The following is a 21,921-nucleotide window of genomic DNA, read 5'->3' on the forward strand; positions in this document are numbered from 1 at the left end:
GCTGCCTAGTGTTCACTGGGTGGAAGACAAGCTGGACAGTGTTTATCTGCAGGTTGCCATGGGCTTGTTCTTGCCAACGACATTCCATGCACTATCAGGACATGTCAGTTAGGAACTTGGGCTACATTATATTATTTTTGTGAGACTTATGTTTACTGCTATCTTATCTGTGCCTTGAGTACCTGGTCTATGCAAGACCTCAGATAGCTGCTCATGAACAGGTGTTTGATTTGTCATCACGTGAACAGAGTTCCAATACACAAAAAAGTTGCCTTCCTTGTTCATCACTTTAATAGATTTCATGAAGGTTTGGATAAACCCTTCAGCTAACCCATTTGTTGTTGAGTGGTGAGGAGCTGACTTGAAATGTCTGATGCCATTTTTCTTCATGAAAAGTTGGAATTCTTCTGATGTGATCAGAGTGGAGACAGTCTACTGTGGTGATTGGCTTCATTGGTATAACCTCTAGCCACTTTGAACGAGCATCCACAGCAATCAGGAACATGAAGTCCATGAATGGCCCAGCAAAGTCAGTATGTACTCTGCCATGGTGATGACAGCCACTCACACGGGTGTAATACTGCCTGCAGGGGTGCATTTTGAACTTGTTGGCATCCCAAACAGCTTTTGGCCAAGTCTTCCATCTATTTATTCCCTTCTCAGATGCCTTCTCATTAGCATTAAGCAGCTTTGCCAGTCTCTGGTTAGTGTTACAATTTGGGCTGCAATTGCCTGTTGATACCACACTGAGAGCTTTGATTGAGTGCCAGTCGAGTTGGATTTTTCTCTACTATTCATGCCCCTCAGTTTTCAATACATAAAGCTCCAATTGCTGTGTTTGGTCTCCGTACATCACATTTATTTCAGTTTGCCTTTGGGAGACTCTTTTTCACCTGTGTATGTCTTTGGCATCACTGAAATCTTCTCTAATGGTTTCTTAGAAAACAGTCTGTTGTAGTCAGCCTCTGGATTCATAGACAAGGCTGACACTGGGCCCAGTTCCATTTTCAGCTTTACACCCAGACACATCTATTGCGATCCCTATTATGTTGCAATCTGCTTCAGTTATACTATGCAGTTCTAGGTGTGACAGTTCACCTTTGTCAGACTCTTGTTTATAATTTACATTTAATAACAATGCATTTGCTTAGTTTGGTGTTAGAGACTTTTCACTTGGTTGTGTATTTTGTCTGACATGCACACTCTCTCTATGTGACCTTGTTTGTGACACTTTGCAATTTTTTTTCTTTGAACCAACGGTCATTTGTATCATGAGATTTGCCACAGAGATACCATTTTTGGCTTTTTGCACCATTTGTGGATATTTTGTGCATTTCACATTCTAATCTCCTTTTCTGTAGTTCTGCTACATCCTTTGCTGCAGTATCTAACGATATTGCAATGGTCATTGCCCATTCTAAGGTTGGGTCTCTTTCGGACAGTAGCCTCTTTGGAGTGCTTTGACTATGCATGCCACATACAATCCTGTCCCTTAATGCATCAGAAAGTCCATCACTCTTCATCTCTTCCCAGTCACAGTACTGGGAAAGTTTGCTCAGTTCTACAGTGCATTCAGAAATGCTCTCATCTTTTGACTGGTTTCTTTAGTAAAATCAATCTCCCAGCTATTACCAGCAGTTTGGGGCTCAAGTGATTTTTGGGCCCATTAAGCTAAGAGAGGAGGGGCTCTCTTTTGTTTGCGATACAATAGAGTCCCATCCTCTCAATATACAACACTCAGTCTTCATTAGCACTATCAAGTTTGTCAACTTTCCCGACTGAAGCCATCATCACATTATTTTCACTTAAAATTCAGCACATTTTTCACTGTCACTAACAAGTTTGTTAGCACCTGAGACAGTCTTCTCGTGCTGTTTTACTCATCCCGACTGTCAGTGCAGTTGGTGATATTCTCGTTAGGTTTGTACTCGTTAAAAATATGTTGTGTCTTTAGGTGGTGGGAGCTTATCCCCACCCCACCCCCACCTGTGACAACCTCAGGAACCTGGCAGTGTACAAAGTTTCTTTCATCATGTCATCAGCCTCTGATGATTTTCACTACTGTCAGCTGGAGACTCCGGAATACCGTCACACTCGGATGTAGAAGGATTCTTCATTGCTGTTTCCATAACAATTCTGTTTTTCCAATTAGGGTTGTTATCCCTGAGCTGAACCGCCGAACCTGGAGGGCGAGTAGACCACCCATAGTCTGACCTCTACCCTTTGACCTGTTTGGCATGGGTGGTGAGAGAGTGGAATGGCCTGCCAGTGGAAGGCCTGGATGCGGGTTTGACTGCAACATTTAAGAGAAATTTGGATAAATGTGGATGGGAGGGGTGGGAAGAGATAAGTCTGACTGCAGACCAGTTTGGCATGGATCAAAGGGCAGGTTCTCTGCCCCATGCCTCTGTGTCTGAATGGAAAAAATCTGCTGGTCTGTAGGAAGTACGTAGCAGATCAGGTTATTGTTCAAGCCCAGAATCAATAAGCCCTACCTTTGTCCTCTCTCCCTGCTGAAACCTGAGCACAGTGTTTTTGGGTCAGGCCTGGATACATCCAGCTCTTGGCAGAGTTTTAAAGGCTTGACAGTGGGTGTGTCTGCAAAGAGCCCGACACACACTGGATATTCGAGACCGAGGCAGACTCACATCGGTGCGGCCAGCTGCCACTCTGGGTCACCAAGAACCTACTGACCCTCATACCACCCACCTCTGTACCAACAGGATGGAGCAGTGCCCCCACAAGATCCTCCTCACCCTCACCTGCGCTGCTCTGTGGACGATCTCCTCGGCAGGTAAGTTGAAAGCCTAGGGGGAGAAAGAAAGTGGATGACAGGAAGGGGGTACGGGAGTATCAGGACTGGGACTGCCAGACTGGGTAACAGCTTCTTCCCTCAGGCTGTGACTGCAGGAAAGTGGCACTGACTTTATTATCATGATTTTATTGCAAAGCAGGGCAGGTTCAGAGGGACACGGGCATGCCTCTGCATTCTCAAGAGTACCTGACGATAAGACCACAAGACACGGGAGCCATTTAAGCCATTTAGCCAATCAAGACATTTCCCTCACAATCCCCTCCTCCTGCTTTCTTCCCGTATCCTTTCAGGCCCTGACCAATCAAGAACCTATCAATTGCCACCTTAAATGCACCCAGAGAGCTGTCCTCCACAGCTGCCATTGGTTCACCACACTCTGGGTAGAGAAATTCCTCCACACCTCTGTTCTAAATGGATATCCCTCTGTGCTGAGGCTGTGCCATCTGGTCCTAGACTCCCCCACTGCAGGAAACATCTTCTCCGCTTCCAGTCTGTTAAACTCTTCAAAATTCAGTAGGTTTAAATGAGAATCCCCCTCATTCTTCTAAATTCCAGCGAATACAGGCCATCAAACGCTCCTCATACATTAACCCTTTCATTCCTGGAATCATTGTCATGAACCCCCTTCGAGCCCTCTCCGATATCAGCACGTCCTGTCTTAAACAAGGGTCCCAAACCTGCTCACAATGCTCCAGGTGAGGACTCACCGGTGCCTGATACAGCCCCAGCATAACGTCCTTGCCTTTACATTCTGGTCCTCCTAGAATGAATGTGAACATTGCATTTGCCTTCCTCAACACCAATTCAGCCTGCAAATTAAACTTTGGGGAATCCCGCACAAGTCCCTTTGCGCGTCCGATTTATAAATTTTCTCTCCCTGTAGGATATAGTCTTTGCCTTTATTCTTTCTAACAAAGAGCGTAACCATTCACTTCCCAACACTCTATTCCATCTGCCACCTCTTTGCCCATCCTCCTAATCTGTCGAAGTCCTTCTGCAGCCTCTCTACTTCCTCAAAACTACCTGTCCCTCCACCTATCTTCATATCATCCACAAATTGATCACAAAGCCATCAATTTCATCATCCAACTCATTGACAAACAACGTAAAAAGAATCGGTCCCGTCACAGACTCCTGTGGATCACCACTGGTCACTGGCAGCCAATCCAAAAGGGGTCCTTTTTTCCTCACTCTTTGCCTCCTGTCAATCAGCCAATGCCAATGCTCTATCTATACTAGCTTCTTTCCTGTAATACCACGGGCTCTTAAGTATAGCACCTCGTCAAAGACCTGAAAATCCAAGTACACAACATCCACCAATTCTCCTTTGTCTATCCTGATTGTTGTTTCCTCAAAGAATTCCAACAGATTTGTCAGGCAGGATTTTCCTGCGAACCATGCTGACTATGGCCTATTTTATCATGTACCGCAAAGTACACCAAAACCACATCCTTAACAATCAACTCCAACACCTACCCAAGCACTAAGGTCAGACCAACTGGCCTACAATTTCCTTGCAATTCTCCAGTCTTCTGGAACCATTCCAGAATCAAGTGATTCTTAAAAGATCATTACTAATGCATCTACGATCTCTTCAACCACATCTTTCAGAACCCTGGGATGTACACAATCTGGGCCAGGTGATTTATCTACCATCAGACCTTTCAGTTTCTCAAGAACCTTCTCCTTCTCAAACTTCCTCCATACTGCTAGTGGATTCCACAGTGAAAACTAATGCAAAATACTTATTCAGTTCATCCGCCATTTCCTGGTCCCCCATTGCTCCCTCTCCAGCATCATTTTCCAGTGGTCCAATATCCACACTTGCCTCTCTTGTTGGCATGTCATCTAAAACTTTAACAAACTTCCAAAGGTGCATTGTGGAGAGTATACTGACTGGTTGCATCACAGCCTTGTATGCAAACATTAATGCCCTTAAACAGAAAATCCTACAGATGTAGGAGCCTGGTCCATCACATGCAAAACCCTCCCCATCATTAAACACATCTACTTGGAGCACTATGGCAGGAAAGCAGCATCCATCAGTAAGGACCTTCACCATCCAGGCCATGCCCTCTTCTCACTACTGCCATCAGGAATGAGGTACAGGAGCCTCAGGTCTCACATCACCAGGTTCTGGTACAGTTATTAACCATCAGTCTCCTGATCCAGTGAGGATAACTTCACTCACCCCAGCTCTGAACAGATTCCACTCTTGCCGACTCGAATATTCATTCTCTCAATATTATTTATTTAATGATTGTTTTCCTTTTTGTATTTGCAGAGTTTGTTGACTTGAACGTTGTTGTTTGTCCATCTTTGTGTGTACTTTTTCACTGATTCTAAAGTGTTTCTTTGTATTTATTGTGAAACCCACAAGACAAATGAACCTCAGGGTTGTATATGGTGACACATACAACTTGATGATAAATTTACTTTAAACTTTGAACTCAGAAACACAGGCAACTGGGACTAGCTTAGGTAGACAGGGGTGGGATAGGCCTAAGAGCCTGTTTCCCTGCTGTATTGTTGTATGAGTGGGAAGGGAATGATTACCAGTCACACTCATGATAAAGACATCTTACTGTACACGGCATCTTCCAGAGGGCACACCACTGTGAGGCATGTCTATCAAATAAAGTTTAATACGGAGTCACAAGAGAAGGTTTGCAGAAACTCGAGGCACTTGGCGGGTCATGAGTAATGGAGCAGAGAGCAAGAGAGACACATAAAGTTCCCAGCTGATATCGTAACACCATATGACCAAAAGACAAAGGAGCGGAGTTAGGCCACGCGGCCCATCAAATCTGCTCCGCCAGGTCCATCATCTACGTCTGAGAGAGCAGGACAGGGTTAGTGACTCACTCTTTCACTCTGACCCACCACCCACTCCTTTTAAACTAAGCTTTATTCACCAACAGAACTCTGTGCAATAATAAATGTAGGGGCAGAATTGGGCCATTCAGCCCATCAAATCTGCTCGGCCAATCCATCACGGCTGATTTATTATCCCTCTCAACCCCATTCTCCTTCCTTCTCCCTGCAACCTCTACCACCTTGACTAATCAAGAACCTATCAACCTTCACTTTAGGTATACCCCCAATGACTCGGCCTCCGTGGCCATCTGTGGCAGTGAATTCCACAGATTCACCACCCTCTGGCTGAAGAAATTCCACCTCATCTCTGTTCTAAATGGACATCCCTCAATTCTGAGGCTGAACCCTCTGGTCCTAGACTCCTCAATGTAGGAAGCATCCTTTCCATATCCACCCTATCAAGCTCTTTCAGGATTCGTTAGCTTTCAATGAGATTCCCCCTCATTCTTTTAAACTCCAGTGAGTACAGACCCAGAGACATCAAATGCTCCTCATATGTTAACCCTTACATCAGGACTGGGGAAGTGAGAAATGGAGAGAAGGGGGGATTAGAGAAAAAAGAGGGGGTGTCTGTGATGGGCTGGAGACTGATCTTGTCCAGGTAACACAAACCCTTTCAGAGGGTGAGCTGAGGTGTTGCCACGCTTCCTGCACTAACACAGCATGCCTGCAATTTACTGATCCTTTCCAACCAGTATGTCTTTGGACGGTGGGAACCATGAAACCAGGGCAGCCAGAGGACACCCACGTGGTCTGACGGAGAACGTGCAAACTCCTTACAGGAAGCAGTGGGAATTGAAACCGGGTCACTGCTTCCATAAAGCATTATGTTAAAAGCCATGCTTCTGTTGCCGCGTGGGGGAGATATTGATAGGAGTGTTAATGCTCCAGTTCTTACCTTGCAGGCGTCCAGCGCTTGACTCCCACCGTCTTGACGGAAGATGGGTGGCTTTGGGGAAGGCAGATGGAAGTGGAAGGAAGTCACAGACCAGTACACGGGTACTTGGGGATCCCGTTCGCTGCACCTCCGGTCGGCCCGCTAAGATTCGCTCCTCCCCAGAGACCACAGCCATGGACAGGGATTCGGAATGCCACCAGCCATCCTCCCATGTAGGAAACTTTCCTTATTCCAGCCCCAAAATGGAATTGGTTTATTCTTGTCACATGTACTGAGATACAGTGAGAAGCTTGTCTTACATACTGTTCACACAGATCAGATCATTACCCAGTGCATTGAGGTAGAACATGGTAAAACAATAACAGAATGCAGAATACACTCACTGGCCACTTTATCGGGTCCAACAGTACACTTGCTCGTTAATGCAAATATCTAATCAGCCAATCATGTGGCAGAAACTCAAATCATAAAAGCATGTAGACATGGTCAAGAGGTTCAGTTGTTGTTCAGACCAAACATCAGAATGGGGAGGAAATGTGATCGAAGTGACTTTGACTGTGGATTGATGGTTGGTGCCAGACGGTGTTGTTTGAGTATCTCAGAAACTGCTGATCTCCTGGGATTTTCATGCACGACAGTCTCTGGAGTTTACAAGAATGGTGCAAAAAACAAACAACATCCAGTGAGCAGCTGTTCTGAGGGTAGAAATGCCTTGTTAATGAGAGGTCAGAGGTGAATGGCCAAGCTGATGGTGGTACAGGGAAAGAGGCTAAGGAGATGGTGGGAGGCAAAAGAGATGGTGGGGGGAGATGATGGGAGGGAGAAGAGATGGTGGGGGGAGATGATGGGAGGCAAAAGAGATGGTGGGGGAGATGATGGGAGGCAAAAGAGATGGTGGGGGAGATGATGGGAGGCAAAAGAGATGGTGGGGGAGATGATGGAAGGCAAAAGAGATGGTGGGGGGAGATGATGGGAGGCAAAAGAGATGGTGGGGGAGATGATGGGAGGCAAAAGAGATGGTGGGGGAGATGATGGGAGGCAAAAGAGATGGTGGGGGGAGATGATGGGAGGCAAAAGAGATGGTGGGGGAGATGATGGGAGGCAAAAGAGATGGTGGGGGAGATGATGGGAGGCAAAAGAGATGGTGGGGGGAGATGATGGGAGGCAAAAGAGATGGTGGGGGAGATGATGGGAGGCAAAAGAGATGGTGGGGGGAGATGATGGGAGGGAGAAGAGATGGTGGGGGAGATGATGGGAGGCAAAAGAGATGGTGGGGGAGATGAGATGATGAGGGGGGAAGAGATGTTTGGAAGGGGAGAAGATGGTGAGAGGGAGAGAAGATGATGGAACATAAGAACATAAGAAATAGGAGCAGGAGTAGGCCATTTGGCCCATCGAGCCTGCCCCGCCATTCAATAGGTTCGTGGCTGATCTGTCTGTAAATTCAGCTCCACCTACCTGCCTTTTCCCCATAACCCTTAATTCCCCTACTATGTAAAAATCTATCTAACTGTATCTTAAATACATTTAGTGAAGAAGCCTCAACTGCTTCTCTGGGCAGAGAATTCCACAGATTCACCACTCTCTGGGAAAAACAGTTTCTCCTCATCTCCGTCCTAAATCTTCTCCCCAGAATCTTGAGGCAATGTCCCCTAGTTCTAGTCTCACCTACCAATGGAAACAACTTTCCTACTTCTATATTATCTACCCCTTTCAAAAGTTTGTATGTTTCTATAAGATCCTCTCTCATTCTTCTGAACTCCAAAGAGTATAGTCCCAGGCGACTCAATCTCTCCTCATAGGTTAACCCCTTCATCCCTGGAATCAACCTGGTGAACCTCCTCTGCACAGCCTCCAAAGCCAGTCTATCCTTCCTCAAGTAAGGAGACCAGAACTGCACACAGTACTCCAGGTGCGGCCTCACCAGTACCCTGTACAGTTGTAGCATGACCTCCCTGCTCTTGAATTCAATCCCTCTAGCAATGAAGGCCAACATACCATTCACCTTCTTAATAACCTGTTGTATCTGCAAGCCAACTTTTTGCGATTCATGCACAAGCATTCTCAAGTCTCTCTGCACAACAGCATGCTACAATCTTTCAGCATTTACACAATAATCAGCTCTTCTATTATTCCTTCCAAAGTGGATGATCTCACATTTACCAACGTTGTATTCCACTTGCCAGACCTTGGCCCACTCACTAAACCTATCTATATCCCTCTGCAGACTCTCCACATCCTCTGTGCAATTTGCTTTTCCACTCAGTTTAGTGTCATCAACAAATTTTGCTACGCTACACTCAGCTCCCTCTTCCAAATCATCAACATAAATGTTGAACAGCTGCGGGCCCAGCACCGACCCCTATGGCACCCCACTCACCACTGACTGCCAACCGGAGAAACACAAGGGGAAGAGATGGTGGGAGGGGGTGAAGATGGTGGTTGGGGGAAGAGATGGTGGGAGGGGGTGAAGATGGTGGTTGGGGGAAGAGATGGTGGGGGGAAGAGATGGTGGGGGGGGAAGAGATGGTGGGAGGGGGAAGAGACGGAGGTTGGGGGAAGGGTTGGGGGAAGGGATGGTGGTTGGGGGAAGAGATGGTGGTTGGGGGAAGAGACGGTGGGAGGGGAAGAGATGGTGGGAGGGGGAAGAGATGGTGGGAGGGGGAAGAGACGGTGGGAGGGGAAGAGATTGTAGGGGGGGAAGAGACGGTGGGAGGGGGAAGAGACGGTGGTTGGGGGAAGAGACGGTGGGAGGGGGAAGAGACGGTGGTTGGGGGAAGGGATGGTGGAAGGGGGAAGAGATGGTGGGAGGGGGAAGAGACGGTGGGAGGGGGAAGAGACGGTGGTTGGGGGAAGGGATGGTGGAAGGGGGAAGAGATGGTGGGAGGGGGAAGAGACGGTGGGAGGGGGAAGAGACGTTGGGAAGGGGAGGAGACGGTGGGAGGGGGAGGAGATGGTGGGAGGGGGAAGAGATGGTGGTTGGGGAAGAGACAGTGGGAGGGGGAAGGGATGGTGGAAGGGGGAAGGGATGGTGGGATGCTGCCTTCCCCATCCCTCTCTCTTTACTGCCTTCCCCATCCCTCTCTCCTCTGTCTCCCACGCTCTCCCATCCCTCTCTCCTCTGTCTCCCACGCTCTCCCATCCCTCTCTCCTCTGTCTCCCACGCTCTCCCATCCCTCTCTCCGCTATCTCCCACACTCTCCCATCCCTCTCTCCTCTGTCTCCCACGCTCTCACATCCCTCTCTCCTCTGTCTCCCACGCTCTCACATCCCTCTCTCTCCATCCTACTCCCTCTCACACCCTCATTCTCTTTCTCCGCCTGCCTCCCCTCCCCTTTCCTCTCCGTTCTTCTCCCTGTCCTTTTCTCTCCTTTACCTCTCTCTCCCTCTCTGCTTTAGGTGTCTGCAGAGGATTCGGAGAACCCCGGTGCCCTTTGTCGTAGCAGCCAGCGAGGACTGTCTATATCTCAGTGTCTACACGCCCGCCTCTGCTGCTCAGCACAGGAGCCCTGTACCAGTACGTACACAGTTCAATGCCCCTACACCCACCCCCTTGCCAAACTGTCTGAAGGGAAGGGAGATGTGGGGGTGTGGGCATTCAGAGGCAAGGAGAGGTGGGAGGTGGGGAGTCAGTGAGTTTAGAGGAAGAGGCCTGAGGATCCATTCTGTGAGTGGGTGGGGAAGGGCTTGTCTTACGGGGGCCTGTCGGTGTGTGTGAGTGGGTGGGGAAGGGCTTGTCTTACGGGGGCCTGTCGGTGTGTGTGAGTGGGTGGGGAAGGGCTTGTCTTACGGGGGCCTGTCGGTGTGTGTGAGTGGGTGGGGAAGGGCTTGTCTTACGGGGGCCTGTCGGTGTGTGTGAGTGGGTGGGGAAGGGCTTGTCTTACGGGGGCCTGTCGGTGTGTGTGAGTGGGTGGGGAAGGGCTTGTCTTACGGGGGCCTGTCGGTGTGTGTGAGTGGGTGGGGAAGGGCTTGTCTTACGGGGGCCTGTCGGTGTGTGTGAGTGGGTGGGGAAGGGCTTGTCTTACGGGGGCCTGTCGGTGTGTGTGAGTGGGTGGGGAAGGGCTTGTCTTACGGGGGCCTGTCGGTGTGTGTGAGTGGGTGGGGAAGGGCTTGTCTTACGGGGGATGCATGGTGACACTTGTGGGCTGCCCCCAGCACCTCCTTAGGGTGTGTTGGTTGTTAACACAAATGACACATTTCACATAGAAACGTAGAATACCTACAGCACAATGCTGTGTCGAACATGTCCTTACCTTAGAAATTATCTAGGGTTACCCACAACCCTCTATTTTTCTAAGCCCCATGTAACTATCGAAGTCTCTTAAAAGACCCCATCGTATCTGCTTCGACCTCCGTCGCTGGCAGCCCATTCCTCACACTCACCACTCTCTGCGTAAAAAAACTTACCCTTGATATCTCCTCTGTACCTACTTCCAAGCACCTTAAAACTGTGCTCCCTCATGTTAGCCATTTCAGTCCTGGGGAAAAGCCTCTGACTATCCACACGATCAATATCTCTCATCATCTTATACACCTCCATCAGGTCAACAGCACACACATAGCACATATGGTTCCGAAACACAGCAGGGCAGCACTGAGTGAACACCAGAGGGCAGCACTGAGCAAACACAGCAGGGCAGCACTGAGTGAACACCAGAGGGCAGCACCGAGCAAACACAGCAGGGCAGCACTGAGTGAACACCAGAGGGCAGCACCGAGCAAACACAGCAGGGCAGCACTGAGTGAACACCAGAGGGCAGCACCGAGCAAACACAGCAGGGCAGCACTGAGTGAACACCAGAGGGCAGCACCGAGCAAACACAGCAGGGCAGCACTGAGTGAACACCAGAGGGCAGCACCGAGCAAACACAGCAGGGCAGCACTGAGTGAACACCAGAGGGCAGCACCGAGCAAACACAGCAGGGCAGCACTGAGTGAACACCAGAGGGCAGCACCGAGCAAACACAGCAGGGCAGCACTGAGTGAACACCAGAGGGCAGCACCGAGCAAACACAGCAGGGCAGCACTGAGTGAACACCAGAGGGCAGCACCGAGCAAACACAGCAGGGCAGCACTGAGTGAACACCAGAGGGCAGCACCGAACACACACAGATGGGCTGCATCGAGTGAACACGAGGAAATCTGCAGATGCTGGAAATTCAAGCAACACACACAAAATGCTGGTGGAACACAACAGGCCAGGCAGCATCTATAGGAAGAAGCGCTGTCGATGTTTTGGGCCAAGATCCCTCGTCAGGACTAACTGAAAAGGAAAGATAGTAAGAGATTTGAAAGTAGTGGGGAGAGGGGGAAATGTGAAATGATAGGAGAAGACCGGAGGGGTGGGATGAAGCTAAGAGCTGGAAAGGTGGTTGGTGAAAGTGATACGGAGCTGGAGAAGGGAAAGGATCATGGGATGGGAGACCTCGGGAGGAAGGGGGAGGGGGAAGCTCCAGAGGGAGATGGAGAACAGGCCGAGTGATGGGCAGAGACACAGAAAAATAATTAAATATGTCAGGGATGGGGTAAGAAGGGGAGGAGGGACATTAATGGAAGTTAGAGAAGTCAATGTTCATGCCATCAGGTTGGAGGCTACCCAGCCGGTATATGAGGTGTTGTTCCTCCAACCTGAGTTTGGATTCATTTTGACAGTAAAGGAGACCATGGATAGACATATCAGAATGGGAATGGGATTACAGATGGGCAAGCACCGAGTGAACACCAGAGGGCAGCAGCGAGCGAACACAGATGGGCAAGCACCGAGTGAACACCAGAGGGCAGCAGCGAGCGAACACAGATGGGCAAGCACCGAGTGAACACCAGAGGGCAGCAGCGAGCAAACACAGAGGGTCAGCACCAGGTGAACAGCAGAGGGCAGCAGTGAGCAAACAAATGGTCAGCACCGAGTGAACAGCAGAGGGCAGCACTGAGTGAACAGCAGAGGGCAGCAGTGAGCAAACACAGATGGTCAGCACCGAGTGAACAGCAGAGGGCAGCAGCGAGCAAACACGGAGGGTCAGCACTGAGTGAACAGCAGAGGGCAGCACTGAGCAAACACAGATGGTCAGCACCGAGTGAACAGCAGAGGGCAACAGTGAGCAAACACAGAGGGTCAGCACCGAGTGAACAGCAGAGGGCAGCACTGAGTGAACAGCAGAGGGCAGCAGTGAGCAAACACAGAGGGTCAGCACCGAGTGAACAGCAGAGGGCAGCACTGAGTGAACAGCAGAGGGCAGCAGTGAGCAAACACAGAGGGTCAGCACCGAGTGAACAGCAGAGGGCAGCACTGAGTGAACAGCAGAGGGTCAGCACCGAGTGAACAGCAGAGGGTCAGCACCGAGTGAACAGCAGAGGGCAGCACCGAGTGAACAGCAGAGGGCAGCACCGAGTGAACAGCAGAGGGCAGCACCGAGTGAACAGCAGAGGGTCAGCACCGAGTGAACAGCAGAGGGCAGCACCGAGTGAACAGCAGAGGGCAGCACCGAGTGAACAGCAGAGGGTCAGCACCGAGTGAACAGCAGAGGGTCAGCACCGAGTGAACAGCAGAGGGCAGCACCGAGTGAACAGCAGAGGGTCAGCACCGAGTGAACAGCAGAGGGTCAGCACCGAGTGAACAGCAGAGGGCAGCACCGAGTGAACAGCAGAGGTCAGCACCGAGTGAACAGCAGAGGGTCAGCACCGAGTGAACAGCAGAGGGCAGCACCCAATCCAGCATGCCATCCAATGAGTCTGGTGATCTGGATGAAAGCTATGTTTCCACATTTGTTAGTCACACTCACAGAGAAACACACACAAAACAAGGCTGCATTGAAGCATCAGATTACAGACATATTAAACAAATGGGGAAAAAGATGATTAATAAATTTAAATCTGAATACGAATCTCCTCCTCACCATTCTCCCATCAGTACGTCAATCTGTGCCCATTTGTTTCAATGAATATTAGAAATCTGAGTTGGGTGTGTGGTGTGTGCTCACATAACATCTCTGCTCCCCACCCCCTCACCTCCAGCCACCAGCTCCTGTCTCTGAGTCAGAAGAGACCAGCTTCTGAGGAGTGTAACAGCAAAAGTAAGGCTAGTGGTCTTTGTGGGAGCAGCATGTATCCGGGGGCAATATCCGGATTCGATTCCAGCCACTGTCTGTGAGGAGTTTGTAAGTTCTCCCCGTGACCGTGTGGGTTTCCTCCCACAGTCCAAAGATGAACAGGTTAGGGTTACTAATTTGTAGACACCTCACACAAGATGCGGGAGGAGCTCAACACGTATGGAAATGAATAAAATGTAGGTGTTTCAGGCCACGAACTTTGACCAAGCCTGGAGAGGGAGGGGGAGACATCAGAATAAGAAGGTGGGGGGGGGGGAAGAGAAGGAATACAAGCTAGAATGTGATAGGTGAAGCCAAGGTGGGTGAGGGAGAAAGTAAGAAGCAAGGAGATGATAGGTGGAAAATGTAAAGTGCTGAAGAAGAAGGAATCTGATAGGAGAGGAGAGTTGACCATGGGAAGGAGGAGGGTCACCAGCGGGAGGTGATAGGCAGGTAACGATAAGAGGGAGGTGAGAGGGGAACCAGGGTGGGGAACGGAAGGAGATGGAAGGGAGCAGGGGAAAATCTACTGGAAGTTCGAGAAATCAATGTTCATGCCATCAGGTCGGAGGCTACCCAGACAGAAGATGAAGTGTTTCTCGTCCAACATGAGAATGGCCTTATTGTGAACGTGGAAGAGACCATGGACAGACATGATGGGAGGTCTAATTGAAATGTGTGGCCACCAAGAGATCTGACCTTTTGCGGTGGACAGAGTGAAGGTGCTCGATGTGCTTACAAAAAGTAGGAGTGGGGAGGCCACCTGGCTGCTCAGTGTGCCCCACAGATGCTGGCTGAGTCAGAAAGACACAGACTCCAATTACCTACTTAAAACTACATCTATTAGGACAGGGCAAACATTGAAATACTTATCTCGGCATACACGGGTACCTCTCTCTGCAGCACACCTCCCATTCTCCCAAACCGTCGCTGAAGCCTGGAGAATTACCCCAATGCTCTGCTTGTTTATCCTGCCCAATGATAGGGAAGACTGTAGTGTGAACCACCATTAGCAGCACCTCAAACCACCGAACCAGACCGCTCTTCGCCAGCCCCACCCCTGTGCTCAAGTAACATTCATGTTCTCATGGTTGTGCCCACAAGCTATTGCATTCTCATGGTCAAGGTCACCTACGCTCAGGCCACAGTGGTGGTGAAGACATTCAACTAACACAAAGATCAGTCAGTAAAATACACCCAGTCATTCAAATGTGAATCATACAGAACTGTGCAAAAGTGCGGTATAGCGAGGGCACAGTACTCTAGTCATTTTATGTATTGCATTGTACTGCTGCCACAAAAAGAAACAAATTTCATGACATACGTGAGTGATGATAAACCTGATTCTGATAGGGATCTCTATTGTGGACTGAGAGTGAGAAGGAGGCAGGGAGAGGGGAATCATGGCTGGGAAAAGGGGAAGGAGCGGGAAGCACCAGAGAGACATTCTGTTATGATTAATAAGCCAATTGTTTGGAATCAAATGACCTTGCCTGGTGTCTCAGGGCTGGGGATGTCTACAACTACCCCTGGCTCTCCTTCTCTGCCACCTGTCCCACACCCTGGTCATGCCACCAGATTTACAACCACACTCTCCACTCCACATCAACAAATACAGTACTGTGCAAAAGTCTTAGGCACCCCTGCTATATGTACGTGCCTGACACTTTTTCACAGTGCTGTACTTTCAGCTCAGTACTGTATTTCCACCTGAAAAAAAATCTGATCTCTCTCCTTCCACCTCTGGGGGGAGAGAATTCCAGATGCTGCCCTCTAGTGTTTGCTCGCTGCTGCCCTCTAGTGTTCACTCGCTGCTGCCCTCTAGTGTTCACTCGCTGCTGCCCTCTAGTGTTCGCTCGCTGCTGCCCTCTAGTGTTCGCTCGCTGCTGCCCTCTAGTGTTCGTTCGCTGCTGCCCTCTAGTGTTCGCTCGCTGCTGCCCTCTAGTGTTCGCTCGCTGCTGCCCTCTAGTGTTCGCTCGCTGCTGCCCTCTAGTGTTCGCTCGCTGCTGCCCTCTAGTGTTCGCTCGCTGCTGCCCTCTAGTGTTCACTTGGTGCTGCCCTCTAGTGTTCGCTTGGTGCTGCCCTCTAGTGTTCACTCGGTGCTGCCCTCTAGTGTTCGCTCGCTGCTGCCCTCTAGTGTTCACTTGGTGCTGCCCTCTAGTGTTCGCTTGGTGCTGCCCTCTAGTGTTCACTTGGTGCTGCCCTCTAGTGTTCGCTTGGTGCTGCCCTCTAGTGTTCGCTCGCTGCTGCCCTCTAGTGTTCGCTCGCTGCTGCCCTCTAGTGTTCGCTTGGTGCTGCCCTCTAGTGTTCGCTTGGTGCTGCCCTCTAGTGTTTGCTCGCTGCTGCCCTCTAGTGTTTGCTCGCTGCTGCCCTCTAGTGTTCGCTCGCTTCTGCCCTCTGGTGTTCGCTTGGTGCTGCCCTCTAGTGTTCACTTGGTGCTGCCCTCTAGTGTTTGCTCACTGCTGCCCTCTAGTGTTCACTTGGTGCTGCCCTCTAGTGTTTGCTCACTGCTGCCCTCTAGTGTTCACTTGGTGCTGCCCTCTAGTGTTTGCTCACTGCTGCCCTCTAGTGTTCACCTGGTGCTGCCCCGCTGTGTTTGCTCGCTGCTGCCCTTTGACAGAAGACTTTAAGACATTTCTAGGACCCTGGTATTAAATGATTTGTGGCACTAAACCTTTCTGGTTCTTCCCATTCCCCATTCCGATCACCTCTCAGGTCATGGTTTTCATCCATGGAGGTGCCTTCATTCTGGGAAAGAGTTCCTTATTCTATGGGTCGGCATTGGCCAGCGTCGGGAACGTGGTGGTGGTGGTGGTCCAGTACCGGATCAGCGTGGCCGGATTCCTCAGGTAACCCTGTGTGTTCAAGAGCGAACGTCACTTGCTTCCCCAGGTTGCTACGTATTGGAGAGCAGTGATTGGTTCTTCCCTAGGCAATGGTTAATTGGTTCTCTAGATAACTGTGTGCCCGCAAGACAGGAAGTGGTCTATGTTTCCGAAGTAAGATATGTACCCTCTGATACACAGCTACCCGAGGCTCCAACCAACCAAACACACTGGGATGGAAGGTGTCCGCGAGCCTGGTGGGAGAAGGGAGAATAGAGACTGTCTGGGGTGGGAGGGGGCGTTGATGATGCTGGCTGCTTTACCGAGGCAGGGAGGAGTGCAGACAGAGTCCCTGGAGGGGAGGCTGGTTCTTGTGTCGTGTTGAGCTGTGTTCACAACTCTCTGCAGTTTCTTGGGGTCTGAGGCAGAGCAGTTGCCGTGCCAAGACATGATCCGTCAGAGAGGATGGTGCATCTGGTGAGGGGTGATGGAGACATGTCAAGTTTGTTTATCTTCCTGAGACAGGCATTCACGAGCTTCATCGATATCAATGTGTCAGCCTGGACAAGTGTACTCGATATAGTTTGATGAAAACTTGGGTGGAGAAAATGCAAGTAAAATTTAATCATCCCTTCCTCAGCACTCTCACTGCCTCAGTAAAACAGCCAGTGTGATCAAAGACCCCACCGTACTCTCTTCTCCCCCTCCCATTTGGCAGAAAATGCAGAGCCTGAAGGCACGTACCCTGTTGTTGTTAGACTCGTACAATAAGGATGGATGCTTGACCTCACAGTCTACCTGCTTATGCCCTCGCACCTGATTGTGTGCTGCACTGCACTTCCTCTGGAAGGGGGACACTTCATTCTGGTCCCATATCCGTGGTTCTGTTATTGTCCTCCCCTGGACTATCTCAATGGGATGAAATGATCTGTGTGGATGGCATGCGAAACAAAGTTTTCACTCTATCTTGGGATATATTGAACTATTAATGCAGACGGGCGTGAGGTGTACTTTGAAAGGCTGAGAGTGAGCAGAAGGCGTACAGTGAGTCCCCGGGTTACTGACGACCTGACGTACAGAAATCCAACTCTATACCCATTCTCCCGTAGGTGTTTGAATCATTTTACAAACTACTGCTGATAATGCAACGTTTCGTGCCATTTATGAGATGCGTCTCTACCAGAGGAAGTGTGAAGCACTTCTTCCCTCTGCTCGCCTGCAGGTGACCCTCGGGCAAGGAGAGGTACCTGCTTCGTCCCCCCAGATCATGAAGCCATGGGAGCAGGTGCTGGGTGGTCGTATGAGCAGCTGGTTCCTATCACAAGTCCTGCTTATGCGACCACAAAGTATTGAGAATGGCTGAGGTCACCCATCTCGTAAAGACTTTGCCCAAAAGAAGGCAATAGCAAACCACCTCTGTGAAAACAATTGCCAAGAATAATTATGGTCTTGGCAGGATCATAAGACGACAAGACATAGGAGCAGAATTAGGCCATTTGGCCCATTGAGTCTGCTCTGTCATGGCTGATCCTTTTTTCTCTCCTCAGCTCCACTCCCCGGCCTTCTCCCCGTAACTGATGCCTTGTCCAATCAAGAACCTGTCAAGCTCTGCCTTAAGTACACCCGGCGACCTGGCCTCCACAGCTGCCAGTGATAACAAATTCCACAAATTCACCAACCACCCTCTGGCTAAGGAAATTTCTCCAATCTCTGTTTTAAATGGACACCTCTCTATCCTGAGGCTGTGCCCTCTTGTCCTAGACTCTCTCACCATGAGAAACATCCTCTTCACATCTTCTCTGTCTAGGCCTTTCAACGTTTGAAAAGTTTCATCCGTAACATCCCCTCTCATCCTTCTAAGTACCAGTGGGTGCAGTCCCAGAGCTTTTATTCCCAGAATCATCCTTGTGAATCTCCTCTGAACCCTCTCCAATGCCAGCACATCTATTCTCAGATGAAAAGCCCAAAACTGTTCACAATACTCAGGACGAGGCCTCACCAGTGTCCTCTTGAAATGAATAACATTCCTCACCGCCGACTCTACCTGCAAGTTAACCTTCAGGGTGTTCTGCACAAGGACTCCCAAAACCATTTGCACCTCGGAGTTTTGGATTTTCTCCCCGTTTAGAAAAGAGTCTGCACATTTATTTCTCCTACCAAAGTGCATTTTCCAACATTGTATTTCATTTGCCAATCTCTTAATCTGTCTAAGTCCTTCTGCAACCTACCTGTTTCCTCAACACTACCTGCCCCTCCACCAATCTTCATATCATCTGCAAACTTGGCAACAAAGCCATCTAGTCCATCATCCAAATCATTGATACACAGCAAGAAGTAGTCCCAACACTGACCCCTGTGGAACACCACTGGCCACTGGCAGCCAACCAGAAAAGTATCCTTTTATTCCCACTGGCTGTCTCCTACCAATCAGCCAATGCTCTAAACATGCCAGTAACTTTCCAAGGGCTTTTAACTTGGTAAGCAGCCTCATGTGTGGCACCTTTCAAAGGCCTTCGGAAAGTCCAAATACACAACATCCACTGCATCCCCGTTATCTATCCTACTTGTAATCTCCTCAAAGAATTCTCTTTGTGATTATAAACTACCAGGATGAAGTAGAAGGGTGGGTTAGTAAGTTTGCTGATGACACAAAGGTTGGGGGCGTTGTTGATAGTCGGAGGGTTGTCAGAGGTTACAGCAGGGCATCAATAGGATGCAGAACTGGGCTGAGAAGTGGCAGATGGTGTTCAACCCAGATAAGTGTGAAGTGGTTCACTTTGGTAGGTCCAATTTGAAGATAGAATATAATATAAATGGTAAGCCTCTTAGCAGTGTAGAGTGCTGAGAGATCTTGGGATCCATGTCCATAGGACACTCAAAGCTGCTGCACAGGTTTTCAGTGTTGTTAAGAAAGTGTATGGTGTGTTGGCATTCACCAACCATGGGATTGAGTTCAAAAGCTGTGAGGTAATGTAACAGCTATATAAGACCTTGGTCAGACCCCACTTGGAGTACTGTGTTCAGTTCTGGTCACCTCACTACAGAAAAGGATGTGGATGCTATAGAGAGAGTGCAGAGGAGATTCACAAGGATGTTGTCTGGATTGGAGGGCATACCTCATGAGAATTGGTTGAGTGAACTTGGCCTTTTTTCCTCGAAGTGACGGAGGATGAGAGGTGACCTGATTGAGGTGTATAAGATGATGAGAGGCATTGACTGTGTGGCTAGCCAGAGGCTTTTTCCCAGGGCTGAAATGGCTAACACGAGGAGGCATAGTTTTAAGGTGCTGGGAAGCAGGTACAGATGAGATGTCAGGGGTAAGTTTTTTACACAGAGAGTGCTGAGTGTGTGGAATGGGCTGCCGGCAACGGTGGTGGAGGCGGATACGATAGGGTCTTTTAAGAGACTCCTGGACAGGTACATGGAGCTTAGAAAAGTAGAAGACTATAGGTAACCCGAGATAATTTCTAAGGTAGGGACATGTTCAGCACAGCTTTGTGGGCCTGTATTGTGCTGTAGGTTTTCTGTTTCTAGAAGTTGGAGGGCAATCTTGCCTTCGTTATCTGGGGGATGTAGAAATGTAGAAAACTTTGGTTTGGTCTCAGTGTATCTCCATACATGGACAAAAATAGCCAACTTCCGTCTTCCGTCTTGGAGAAGGTGTAGAAGAGCTGCCTGCATCCGGAGGTATGACCTATCAGGAAAGATTGGACAAACTTGGGTTACCTTCTCTGGAGCATGATGGGCTGAGGTAAGACCTAACAGAACTTTATAAAGTTGCAGGAGGCAGAGTCAGCGTCTGTCTTCCAGAGTGGAAATGTCAAATACTTGGGTCTAGGGTGGGGGGGGGGAGTTTAAAAGAGATTCTACACAGAGTGTGGTGGGTGCTCTCACAGAAGGTTTAGACACAAATGCAACAGCAACATTTAAGAGGCATTTAGACAGAAACATGAACAAGCAGAGAATGTTAGAATAACGATATCAAGTTCAAGTTTATGTTCAGTTTATTGTCATTCCCATGTATACAGTCAAACTAAACAATATTCCTCCAGACCAGGGGTTCCCAACCTTCCTTGTACCATGGACCACTACCATTAACTGAGGTGCACAACACAGTACATATAAGTTACACACAACACATGAAGTAATATTACCACAAATAAATTAACAAATAGTAAAACATATTCCAGAAGATCGACATTTAGTTTTGGGTGCTTTTACTGGCACAAGTTCTGGTGCTTCACGAGTGGTGGCAGGGAGTTCAGTAGTCTCACTGCCTGGGGTAAGAAGCTGTTGCCCACTCCAGCAGTTCTTATCCTAATGTTCTGCTACCTGCTGTCTGCTGGTGGTGGGGGCGGGGGGGGGTCAAACAGATTGTTGGACAGATGGGAGGGGTCACTGACAGTGCTGAGGACCCTGCCCACATACGCAGCCTTCCTAATACATATCTCTGATGGGTGGGAGAGAGACCCCGATGATTCTCTCAGCAGTCCTCGCAATCCTTTGTAGGGACTTGTGGTCAGATGCCTTGCCACTCCCGAAGCAGACGGAGACCCAGGACAGGTACTGCATATGGATTGTGTACAGACAGGTGTAATGTGAAGGATTAGCACAGACAGGGCCTGCTTCTGTCCTCTAATGTTCTGTGTTTCTATGTTTTTTTAACTCATCCTCTGCATCAGTCCCTAAATCTGACGCAGCATCTCTGTGTTAGAGAGCTGCAAATCAGGATTTAACTCTTTGCTTGTGCCTTGTTCTCACTGCAGCACGGGAGACGAGTGGGCCAGGGGTAACTTTGGCTTCCTGGACCAAGTGGCAGCTCTGCAGTGGGTGCAGAGGAACATCGGGCAGTTTGGGGGCGACCCCCGGCAGGTCACACTGTTCGGAGAGTCTGTTGGCAGTCTCAGCGTCTCCCTGCACGTAAGGACCAGTCACTGCTACCTCGCCTCCCCCGCAGTCATGTTTCCACACGTCTCCCGCCCAGCGCCTTGTGAACCGTGGGGGGTTGGCACCATCCCCACCCCACACTCCCTCACCCCTCCCCATCCCACACTCCCTCACCCCCCCCCCCACACTCCCTCACCCCTCCCCACACCCCCCTCACCCCCCCACACTCCCTCACCCATCCCCACACTCCCTCACCCCTCCCCATCCTACACTCCCTCACCCCTCCCCACCCCACACTCCCACACACCCCTCCCCATCCTACACTCCCTCACCCCTCCCCACACTCCCTCACCCCTCCCCACACTCCCTCACCCCCCCATCCTACACTCCCTCACCACTCCCCACACTCCCTCCCATCCTACACTCCCTCACCCCTCCCCACAGTCCCTCACCCCTCCCCACACCCCCTCACCCCCACACTCCCTCACCCATCCCCACACTCCCTCACCCCTCCCCATCCTACACTCCCTCACC

General features: G+C 49.8%; 1 protein-coding gene across 6 annotated transcripts in view; it reads left to right on the forward strand.

The window, feature by feature from the left end:
- The first annotated feature begins 2,536 nt into the window (after window positions 1–2,536).
- LOC132407063 (carboxylesterase 5A-like) overlaps window positions 2,537–21,921 on the forward strand; it is an 82,246-nt gene continuing 62,861 nt past the window's right edge. For 3 of the 6 annotated variants that reach the window (XR_009516367.1, XR_009516366.1, XM_059993316.1), the window contains exons 1-5: window positions 2,538–2,794; window positions 6,598–6,802; window positions 9,990–10,107; window positions 16,391–16,524; window positions 21,267–21,420. Coding sequence is in view for 4 of the 6 variants with exons in the window: in XM_059993316.1 (XP_059849299.1) it covers window positions 2,725–2,794; window positions 6,598–6,802; window positions 9,990–10,107; window positions 16,391–16,524; window positions 21,267–21,420 (681 nt within the window). In the remaining 2 variants the exon portion in view is untranslated. Of the gene's footprint in view, window positions 2,795–6,597; window positions 6,803–9,989; window positions 10,108–16,390; window positions 16,525–21,266; window positions 21,421–21,921 lie in introns of all 6 variants that reach the window. The other 3 variants (XM_059993315.1, XM_059993314.1, XM_059993313.1) reach the window with 3 other exon arrangements.

Source organism: Hypanus sabinus, chromosome 17, assembly GCF_030144855.1.
Source record: "Hypanus sabinus isolate sHypSab1 chromosome 17, sHypSab1.hap1, whole genome shotgun sequence".
NCBI lineage: Eukaryota > Metazoa > Chordata > Chondrichthyes > Myliobatiformes > Dasyatidae > Hypanus > Hypanus sabinus.